This window comes from Mya arenaria, chromosome 3 (assembly GCF_026914265.1).
Source record: "Mya arenaria isolate MELC-2E11 chromosome 3, ASM2691426v1".
NCBI classification, from domain to species: domain Eukaryota; kingdom Metazoa; phylum Mollusca; class Bivalvia; order Myida; family Myidae; genus Mya; species Mya arenaria.
Genome location: NC_069124.1, coordinates 9,269,227 through 9,281,385, shown reverse-complemented (window position 1 = coordinate 9,281,385; position 12,159 = coordinate 9,269,227). Strand labels below are relative to the sequence as shown.

Below are 12,159 nucleotides of genomic sequence, written 5' to 3'. Positions count from 1 at the left end.
ATGTCACATATCATTATAATTTGTTTATTTTTGCTTATAACTAGGACCAATTTATTGATCCCGGTGGATCGAAAAAAACCCATCGAAAGTCGAAATATTTTCCGTTTTTTACCATGAAATGTAACTTTTATGAAAAACGACCTAAAACTTAGTAGTGTGTAGCCTATACATTGCTATACGGTATAGGTATAATACTCAATTTTGTATCATTGAAAAAATTATATTCAAAATCAATATTTGTCAAATATTTTTATATGTTTTATGATTGTAATGATATAGTTTGTTTGTCTATTGAATTAAATTAGACTAGTTTAAAATATCATTTCTAAACACATGGACCAATAGTAGAGTTATATTGATTTAAGCGGCTCTAAATAATAATTTGTTTTCGCGACACAGCTCAGCGAAAAAGGACGGTTTGAAAATGTCAGACAACCAAACAGAAACAATTCTCCAAGCTATAAAATTGACACAAAGGTTACGTTCAAGTGTTGCTAAAGTTTTTCAAAACTTAGCTGATGGCTGCGCTATTGAAAAGGGCACAGAGAAGAAAAAGGCTGAAAAAGAAGTGTTGAACAAGTTCCACGAATCACTTCTTTCGGTCAATAATGACATAAGGTATGAATAGTGGACAGTACGACCCATTTACAATTCTAATCAAACGATATGATCCAGATTGGAAAACCAAACCACAAGAATGGCAGGAATGTGTGTGTGTTGTTAGGACACAGCCTAGGTTTATTCAGTAGACATATCGCTATGTTTTGACAGCAAGAAATGAAAAAAATGGGAGCGAGACAAATCGGCACCTTACTAAATCGGCCTCTTACCAAATCGGCCCCTAAGACGTTTCGGCCCTGCCATTTCGTCCCCTTAATTAAATTGACTGGAGACGTTTCGGCCCCCAGTGATTTTTTTTTCTGAAATTTACCGCCAAATAACGGCTGTTTCCCCTCGCCAAAAATCGGTGCAGGAGGGGATTAAAATAATATACAATGCTGTTCTTTGTCATGCCTCACCTACATGTTTACATACATGACATTGACCTTCATTGCCAATATCGGAAAATGACAGAACTGAGAAGTGAAACTGAAAGTAAGACAACTGGGTGAAATGACAAAGTATTTATTTATTATAATGATGGTGTATTTACTTTTTGATGAATGCCAAAGGAAACATGTTGATGAAATTTTACAAAATGCATTCATTTGTTTTTTGATCAATTGCAAACAAGTCTGACTATTTGGAAATTGGAAAAAAATAAAAATATTGATATATTAATTCCATTCTCTTTATGAGTGTGAAAGTCATCATTTCTATTAGACAGCAGATTTTGTATCCAATTTAAGAGGAATTAAGAAATTGTTAATTAAAAAATTCATTATTTCAAAGAGTTAAAACAAGGGATTAAACAATGTAAGGTGTTAACAGAGTCAGTGCATATTATGATGAAAATATCAATGTTATTCATTATAAAAATTATATACTTTGTTATTATTTATGAAGAATTTCCCAACATTGATAGGGATCATTTGGCACAAAAATCATGTTTTGATGATACTAACTGTCATTAAAGAGAGTTGAAACAGTTTTAATAGGTTTCTTTGTTACTGGTTATTTTAAATGACCATTTTAATGTTCATTGTATTTTCCCAATTTTGGGAAATAACACGCTTATTTTCCCAATTGTAAAGCCACAGGTGGTTTTGAAAATTAAAATAAAAATCACTGGCCCCTTACTGATTTTCAACAGAGACATTTCGGCCCCTTAATTTAATTTTATTTTTAATACGTAAAGAAAAGAATAATTTGTCAACTTTTATTTCAAAAGATTGTAAATGAGATCTGGATATTCACAAATAGACAATGTTCATGAAAAACATTGATAAGATTGATAAAAAATCATTCAAATCTAAATTTAAATTTAAACCCTTATTTTTAATATAAAATGTTAAAAAAATATGTAAGAACGTATTTTGTTATAACTAAAATAAATATCAATTGATCAATAAAGATTTCATAGAAAAATTGTCTTTGAACAATGCGTTCTTTGTGTGTGTTGTGAGTGTGAAAAGACATGTGAATGAATACGTGTCTTTAATTTGTTAATGTTTTTACAGCTGATTAAAGAAGATTTGAGTAATATAAACAACGTCTCAAAACAACGTCTCAAAACTGTATAACAAAGTATAACACTTTCCAAATATGGCTTTGTATGTGACATCAAGATTTCCCATAACTAATGTTGGAATAAAATGCATATGATGCCAAAATTATATCGAAGCTGTTGTATAAGACTCACATTGGCTAGTGTCATAGTTGCATCGGTACATTATAAATTACACACATGTGTGACATGGTATTATCAAAATTGAAAGATTTATATTAGCATGTTTTTTTAACTTACAGTAAATGATAAAATCTGGTGTACAGCTTAGTTGAAGTTTATTTTTTCAGGTTATTAAAGTATCAATAAATCAAAGATAATACATGATTTAATTAAAAGCTACATGGTCACAAATTCATATTTTGTTTATTTAAATGATTAGACATGGTAAACTGCTTTTCCATATTCCTTTACGTTTCAACCATCAATTTATTATGTACATATTTGAGGTATACTATTGCTCTCAATATTGTCATAAAAATATACCCTTATTTCAATATTCAATGCATACATAATAATGATAACGTTTTATTGCTGTGTACTTTTTGACATTTTTTGGTGACCTTGAGTGTAGACGAATTAACTTGTAAAGTGTCACAAATTCCAACGCCTGACACCTGTGTGGAATGTGACAATTCGCCATTAGACTGTCTTGAAAAAAAATAACAGCTAATACTCGTGTCGGAGATAGCCTGTGGCCGTTAGCGTAGAGCGCGGTATGTAGACATTGACGCGAGGATTATGGGTGAGTTGGACTCATAATACTCGCATGAGGTTATGTGTGAGGAGTTTTTGAGAAATGTTGATGCCATCTACAGCATGCGACCTTGAAACAGTTTTAGATAGTGGACTTGATATAAAACACATATCATTATTCCTCTTGTAAATATTAGCAACATGCTTATGTATATTATTTTAAAGATTATTTCATTTTTTTTTTTTTAAGTCTATAGATTTATGTTTTAACTCGATTTAGTTTTATAAAACAAAGAATCTCATGAATAAATGTCTATGTTCACATGTATATTTGTGTTCCAGTATAAAAATATTTCCGTTTAAATCTATTTTTATTATGCCCCCTTTTGAAAAAAGTGGGGTATATTGTTTTGCACATGTCGGTCGGTCGGTCGGTCGGTCGGTCGGTCTGTCTGTCTGTCGGTCGGTCGGAATACCAAATGGTTTCCGATCAATAACTTGAGAACGCTTTGACCGAGGGACCTCATACTTGGTATGTGTATTGGTCATCACCAGCAGATGAACCCTATTGATTTTGAGGTCAGTGGGTCAAAGGTCAAGGTCAGTGTGACCTTTACATGAAAAACGGTTTCCGATCAATAACTTGAGAACGCTTTGACCCAGGAACCTCATACTTGGTAGGTGTATTGGTCATGACCAGCAGATGAACCCTATTGATTTTGAGGTCAGTGGGTCAAAGGTCAAGGTCAGTGTGACCTTAACATGAAAAACGGTTTCCGATCAATAACTTGAGAACGCTTTGACCCAGGGACCTCATACTAGATAGGCTTATTGGTCATGACCAGCAGATGAACCCTATTGATTTTGAGGTCAGTGGGTCAAAGGTCAAGGTCAGTGTGACTGTAAGCTGAAAAAAGGTTTTCTGATTGTCCATATTTTATTTAAGTGTCCAAATCCTACTAACAATTTGGCTCCCAAGGGGGCATAAATGTTTCACTAACATCTCTTGTTATCAATACTTTTGTATGCATATATAGCTTTATGTGAATAAACATATCTCATTAAAACTTCTTTTCAGATAAAAAATGAAATTCTATGTTTTTTACTTATATTTAGAAATAAAAAAAACAAAATGAAAATAAGGGCCGAAATGTCTCCGTAATAAGGGGCCGAAACATCTACAGGATGGGGCCGATTTGGTAATGGGCCGAAAAGGTAGCCTTTTCAACTAGGGGCCGATTTGGTAAGGGGCCGATTTGTCTGGTAGCCAAAAAAAACACGTCAAACTCATAATTATTCATAGGATATGACATTTTTATGAATGGAACTGATATAAAATAACATAAGCTGATAATATTTCTTGTTTTTATGATATTTTTTAGATGTTAAATGCTTTAAACCGGAATCCTGATCGGAATAACTACCCACTTTTGATACTAAACAATTTGTACGTGAAGGATTTGCCATTTCAAAAAAAGTAAAAAAATCCGTAAACGTACAATTATTTGGACTATTACAGTACCATGTTAGTATTCTGGCTACAATGAGTTTGAGGCCTGCATTATGCCAATTTTCCACCTAGGTTACCACTATGGCTGTTGGTATGGCCCATATTGCATATTGAAAGACTCATGGGTTAAAGTTTATTAACTGTATCACAGCAGTTCTGGAACTTTCTCATTCTCGATTTCTGGTCAACACACACAGTACTGGTATACTTTTAACTGTAATTTGTGTTTCATCACACACTTGAAAAGAGTAATCTGGCATGTATGATTGATTAAAAACTCATCCTCTATGTACATGGATTATTCTGTCTTAGACCTTAAAGTACAGAATGTTTATGAGCTTCTAGGGGTTTTGCCCCCAAACAACCAAAATATTTCATTTGCTTTAAATTTATTTCCTTGTTGCTATTTCTTTTTTTTCTTTTTTGCAGTGAGCTTGAGAAGACAGGCAGTGCGTTGACCAGTCTGTCTCCTGTGACTCCCAACAGCATCTACCTGAGTATCGACCCTGCCATTGACAAGATGCCTGTCTACCAACAAGTGCTGCAGGCTTACAAATGGTCAAACAAGGTGTCTGTTCTGATAATAATCATAAATAAGAAAAAAATATGCCTATTTCATCTAGTCAATATATTTATAAATTGATGTTATAAAATATATTCAGATATTGTGGGGACTTCAATGATTGTAAAAGGACAGCTATCTGCTTTGTATTTGACTCATTCTGTTTGTCAGTAAAATACGAAATCTATCACATGAAAACTCTTGTAAGAGACTGTGAAATATCTGATGATAAAATCATTTTATATAAATGTTGCCCATTCACATGTAATCTGTCTTAATGTTTCAGGTATCTGAGCTGGCTGGATATGCAGCAAACATCTTGGATACTCATAACAAGTTCAAACGAACCCAGACCTCACTGCAACCAGCCAAACGATTGAAGAGAACTCCACCAACTGGACATGCATACTCACCTAAGTAGGTTTTTCTAGCTGACTTTAAGTATGATAAATATTTTTATAACTGCACATCCAGCACTTATTCCCATTTTTAGCTCGACTAGTAGAAGAATAAGAAGAGCTATTCTACTCATCCAAGCATCAGCTCTTGCGTCACACCTTGGTTAAGGTTTATCATGTAAGCCCCTGCAGGTCAGTACCATAGCAAATACCGGTACATCATTTATTGCATTGAAACTTTTTCAGTTTTCCCAACTTTCCAACCTATTTAATCAAAGAAGTAAGATAACACTTACTTCAATGTAATGCAAATTATGGCCCTTTATTATTCGACTTACAAATTTTGGTTTAGGTTTTGCACATAAGCGCATATATCAGTCAATTACTCAACAACTCAACTACTAGTTTAATGTATTGCATTGAACCTTAATTTTACAGTTTCACTTAAACTTTGCAATCCTTTAACCCAAAAGTGGCGAAATAGTTGAGCTTGCTGTCTCTGTGATAGCTCTTATTTCATTTTGGCATGGCCTTTTTATAATCCAATTGTTTTTTTAAAAGAAAACATTTTGAGTATTGCCATCACATCATTGTTAGGAAAAAAATGGTTTGGTGAGGGTTACATCCTTTTCAAAAATTGCTATAGATAGGCGTATTTAAAGATGTTTTATTTTGCTTTATGTAAGAACATTATTGTCATCACTGGGAAATGGCATGCACACTTTTGGAATACTCTATGAAGAAGGTTATTATTTCAGAAACATTAATCACTTCTTAGTCAATGGCCAATAACATACATCTCATTCAATGCTGTTAATGCTGTCGATTCAGGAAAACTTACCTGAACATCTCTTTCAGTGCCGTTGAACCTTTATAACATACATCCTCTTTCAGTGCTGTTGAGACCCTGTTGAGTAGAAGAACTGTGAAGATTCCCGAGATGACCATCACACCGACACATCCTTTAGGGAGCCATGCAGTGCTGCAGGTTTGTGGCAGGCCCTGATTTGGATTCATTTTACTTGGTTATGTTCTATTCATCTGATTGATTCGTTTTGTTTAGTGTGTCCTAGTCACACACCTGTTTTAAAAAAGATCCACCACATTGTCTGAAATGGGTGAAATTCAGGAACCCTTTTGGCTTTGTACCAATCTGTGACTGAGTAAAGATGTACCGGTATAACATGTTTTGTTATAATGTTTAAATTATGCTAGCCCAATAAATGTAAAAAGTCTTTATTGTTCTTTCAAGTTACTGTTAGAGTTAATGATCTGTCTTTTTCATACTCTTTATTACCGGTAACAGATATCGCTGGGTCGAGTTTTGCGGGCACAAGTGGCTCTGAGGGGGCTGATGATTGAGTGGGTCAATGTGCGAGGATTTACAGAAGACAACCCTGATGAATCAAAGGTTTGCTGAACATGTACTAAGCATCTGTCATATTGCAGTGCAATTGTACGTTCACCTGAGTTTTAGAAATAATGTTTTTTATTTTACATGTGTGTCAAATATATACGCATGCAAGTTTATTTATTGTAGATTATACATTTGTTGCAATTTTTATGAGGCCATACCAAATTGATACTTTGTTTGTCAGATTTAGAAATGCCAACAAAACTTTTTCAAGCCATCATCATTATTCCTCCGTTGAATAAATTATAAAATACTTTGTGGGATAATCTCTTTTCTCCCAAATCACAATACAAGAAAAAAAAATGTTTTGGGATTAACATTCTTTTTATTCAGCATTTAGTAAAAGTTGTTTGGCCTATGTCTGCTTCTGTGTTTAAACAAATTAGAAAAATTGTATTTTATTTTTCTCACTTGCTCCAGTTTTTCTCAGCCAATTTTGAAATTATTTGGCAGAAGTGACCACCATAGCATATTTCTTTCCATGATAGCTCTAGTTTATTTTTTTTTAGCGTTAACATTGTCTTACTTTTTCTGCTTATAATAATAAATATCGAATATAATAGTGATGTCAATCGTAATTTCAGCTGGAACTATGGGCTAAATCACGGTATGAGGTGTTTCAAAAGGTAAATTTTGCGTGCAACAATGTCAGATTGGTAAAATGTTTTGTAGACTATAAGTATCTTCCATGGCCGAGAGTGTAAGATAGGTTCATTCCGACCCGAGTGTAGGTTTTTCCGCAAAACACCCTGCGCGAGGGTCGGGATGAACCTATCTTACACAAGCGGCTATGGTAGATGCTTTTTCTCCCACTTCAGTTAAACAAAATTAAGTAAAAATGTATTTTTTGCTGGAACTCTTTTGTGCTTAGTGAAAATAATTGTGTATGGATATGCGATAGCACGTGGTTGTCATGGATATGCGCGCAGTGATCCAGTTAATGTTAATAGTCAAATTGGTTGTTTTAAATAGTTCTAAGGAGAATAAAGCATTATTTCTTGAATGGTGCGTGAAAACTGTTTTATGGTGACATTTGAAGCGAGAAATAATTAATAAGCGTTCTAAATACTACCATAAGACAAGATTTCCTTGATGCTACAGTCTTTAACAAGGGAGGTAATTACAATGTGGTGACCATTAAAAGGAGTTCCATACGGGCATTTTATCTTCACCCGTTGGCAAGATAAGAATACCTAGCATGGTTAAATTATTGGATCTACTTATCTGAGGTGGGGGAAATCATTTGTTTCCATGGCTATTGCCTTTGCATTGTATTGTTTTTAACATGCACATATTGAAGTTTGTATAAAGCAATATGCTGGGCCCTACTAACTGTGTTTACAGCAATGCATTACATTTAAGACTTGATATCCTTGCTGGCAACATTTTAGATTTTTCAAAGAGTATGTATCAAAGCTCAACATCAACCTGCATTTCAAACTTGACCAAAGCAGTGATACTTATCATGACGATGTTGTGCAGCTTTAAAATCTCTATCAAAAGTCTCAATGACTAAACATTTAAATGTTATTTTTGTTCCCAGGTAACAGAAAGTGCAACTGCTGCTACACTACATTTCTACTCCCCGCATAACGCTGAGCTGGCTCTCAACTCATTCATTGTAAGAAATAGTGTGTGTTTTTTGCTGGATATTTACATAATAGATAGTAAGAAGTATAATGAAAATTATTTGAGATGAATATAAATATCTTTGAAAATAATTCCAACTGTGATGTTTACTCTGCTGTGGGGCTGAACTCCCTCATACTCAAACTTGAAAACAGGATGGGCATTCTCTATCTGTTGTGATCCCTGAATAAGTAACTTTTGTGTTACATACTGTTCATATTATATGCATCCTCAGCACCCTAGCTTATCATAACCTATATGATACCCTGGGCAAATTGACTAGGGAAACTCGAATCTTGAATATTCATAAGCATTTTCCCACTAATGAAATAGCCGATTACAAAGACGAAAGAATCTCCTTTGTGGAGAGCCACGGGCATACTCAAGAATATCCTGCCTAAAACAATTTTATAGCCGTGATCTCATTGGATTATTTCGAACCGAGATTACATCCGTAACTTCTCGGCCATTTCCGCACAGCATGCGACCCATCAAGCGGCTGGATTTCACCTTATTAATTATTCATGAGTGCTCGATTTTTACAGCTGATTTGCCAAGGGTATCATAAAGGTTATAGATATGCTGTGGTGCCGAGGATGATTATATGTTACTCTGATGTTTCAGTAGTATTATATAGAGTAGCCCGAGTTAAATATATTTGAAGTTATTTAAGATTTCTTTGCAATAGTTTCAATGGAATTATGATTATTATTTTAGTTTTTAGTTTTCAACGAAAAATTACGTGTAATAGAATGGCGAAAAGCGGGCAGGCGGGCGGGCGGGCTCGGGCGTTTACAATTCTGCGTTAAAATTTTCATTTTATGTAATAAATCAAGAGTTTATATCCAATAGTAATTAAACTTAATCCGGCTATTTGTCGGCATGTTATCTTGAATATATATGGATATGGGTCATCTCGGGTCAAAAACTAGGTCACTAGGTCAAATCTTTAGAAGAAATATTTCATGGTAATAAATTCAACAATTTTTATCAAATCTTGATGAAATCTCAGAATGCTTGTCTGCATTTTATCTTGTATATTTTTTAATATGGGTCAACCCGGGTCAAAATCTAGGTCACTAGGTCAAATCTTAGGAAAAATATTTCCTTGTCATAAATGCAACATTTTTTTATCCATATCTTGATGACACATGGTCAGAATAATTGTCTGCATAATTTCTTGATTATTTTTTATATTGGTCATCCCGTGTCGAATTCTAGGTCACTAGGTCAAATCTTAGGAAAATCTTTCCATGTCATAAATTCAACAATTTTTGTCAAACCTTTATGAAACTTAGTCAGAATATTTGTCTGCATAATATCTTGTTAGTTCTTTATTATGGGTCATCCTGGGTCAAAATCTAGGTCAAGAGGTCAAATCTTAGGAGAAAGAATTCCACTGTCATAAAAATTCATTAATTATTGTCAAATCTTTATGAAACTTGGTCAGAATATTTGTCTACATGTTGACTTAAACATTTGTGAATATGGGTCACCTCAGATAAAAAAACTAGGTCACTAGGTCAAATCTTAGGAAATATTTTCCCGATGTCATAAAAAAAATGAAATCTTAGATGATAAAGTGTGTCATCTAGGGTCAAAAACTAGGTCTCTGGGACAGATCTTTTTGGAAAAGCTGATGTTATTATAAAATGTTCATTTTTCCTCACACAAATGGAATAGTTTCTGTTGATCAGTTTATTTGTATGAAAGATATCTCCGATAAGTATAAATATGGGTCTTTTTGGTTAAAAATACTAGGTCACTAGCTCAAATCCTAGGTTTGCAAAATTGCGTCATCAAATAAAAAATCCGGCTGTAATGTGGCGTTACGCCGCATTTGCGTCTTGTTGATATATCAATTGATGTATGTATAAATTGCAGCCAGTTTTATTTGAAATCCATGTATTTATGCAGGAGAAACAAACATTATCAAACAAGAACTCATCTAGTGGTAATCTTAAAAGGGGATATTATACAGCAATAATTATTAAAAACAAGTTTTCTAAAATTGATGAAAATGAGCCATAAATGACAAGTTTTTGATTAAATTTGTTATGAATGGGATCCTCGAATAATATCATAAATGCTATTTTTATGATTTTATTGCCCTTAATACATACCGGTAAAACATTTCTAAATTACATGCATATTTTTAGCACTATTGATTTATGAGGTTGAGACAAATGATTTAACTCTAGTTATATAATTTTCATGATATTTCGTTCAGGGGATGCCATTTATGATATTGGCGATTGTATAAAATGTATTTTTTGAATCATTTATAAAGTTGTCATCTCTTTACAGACATGGTTTGGGCGTTACCGTACTTTGTTCTCCGCTCCTTGCCTCAAGTGTGGCAAACATTACCTGAACGGACTACCCCCAACATGGAGGGACCTGCGAACGTCCGATCCATATCATGATGTCTGTCGGCAGTGAATCTCAATAACTGACGTTGAACTGTTGATGCAACATCTGTTGCTGTTGCACGCAATTAATGTTGTTCAACTGCATGTTGGGGCTGTGTAAAGAGTACAGACGGACCCTTAGCGGTACACGCCATTTTGTGTTGGCAACTGAATTTTGTTTATTTATGATGCAAAGACTATGTATCATAACTGTTTGCTCTTACAGCTTCTACATATCTGGATAAGTGGAAAAGCTGACAACTTAAGGCCATAAGATAGTTAAACTGTTTATGCTTAATCATCTTTTAATGATGTGTCTGGAGGGAAGCCTTTTTTAAAAAGAATTGCTGTATGTTGAAGACTGTTGCTGCATAAAAGTTTGTTGGTAATGTAGAGACTAGCAAAGAAGGTTTTGTTTTTCTGATAAATAGACTGTGGATGAAGAAAGTATTGCAGTTGTAGCAAAGACTGATATTGAGAAACCATTGCCTTTTGTGTTTGCAGCTGACGTTGTTTCCAGTAGTTTACACTCTATGGAAATTGGTTTATGATGCCAGTATATTTTGCAGGAACAATGTAAAAATGTCAATCAGTGACACCAGTTCCTGTTGGTCACAAAAGGCTGTATATGCAAGTAATTGCTGAGAGTTTCTCACGACGTACATGAAAGAAAAAAAAACCTGAATATATTATTGGCTCTTTGCATGTATTAAAACTATTTTTGAATTAAACAATGTTCCCACAATTTTAGTTGAATATCAGACAGCTTTGAGGAAGTTTGGAAATATATGGGCTAAAACTTGATTGCTTGTACGGGAATTTCCAATGGTTTAGATAAAACTTGAAAAAGGTTTGAAGTTCATTGTTTCTATCACATTGATGTAGAATAATGGAGAATTTCTTGGTGTTTGAGAGATTTGAACTGCCATGCTTGGGGAAAAAAACGTATTTGCCATTGGTCATTAACAAATACTGGTACATACCAGTAGTGAAATATCACAGCCAAGATGTACAGGTTTCATGACAAACATTTAACATATAATCAAACACATATAAATTATCAATTGATAATAGAACAATAATAGTTAGAATAAACTTAAATAAATAATGAATTGTTTACTCCTTATATGGCAGCTAAGCAGCTAATTCTGTTATTTTTTCAATTCTTAGATTTACTGCCATGTATAAATATATTGTAAGATTGTAAACATGTTTCTTGAGTCTAATTCTTGTAATTTCTTTCCTGTATATTTCATTTTACGCAAAACTGATATAGTTTTTCTAGATAAAGTTGATTAAAGGTTGACCATTCAAATATTATGAGGGCTGTACTACTCACTCTGGGTTCGGTGTCCGAGTCACACGTTAGTTA

General features: G+C 33.8%; 1 protein-coding gene across 1 annotated transcript; it reads left to right on the top strand.

Moving 5' to 3' along the window:
• The first annotated feature begins 234 nt into the window (after positions 1-234).
• On the top strand, positions 235-11,640 carry LOC128226698 (mediator of RNA polymerase II transcription subunit 27-B-like). Its single transcript, XM_052936678.1, has 8 exons — positions 235-618; positions 4,803-4,941; positions 5,222-5,352; positions 6,228-6,321; positions 6,640-6,744; positions 7,332-7,373; positions 8,291-8,368; positions 10,684-11,640. The coding sequence occupies exons 1-8, from the start codon at positions 425-427 to the stop codon at positions 10,816-10,818; spliced, it is 918 nt and encodes a 305-aa protein (XP_052792638.1). The 5' UTR covers positions 235-424; the 3' UTR covers positions 10,819-11,640.
• Positions 11,641-12,159: the final 519 nt, after the last annotated feature.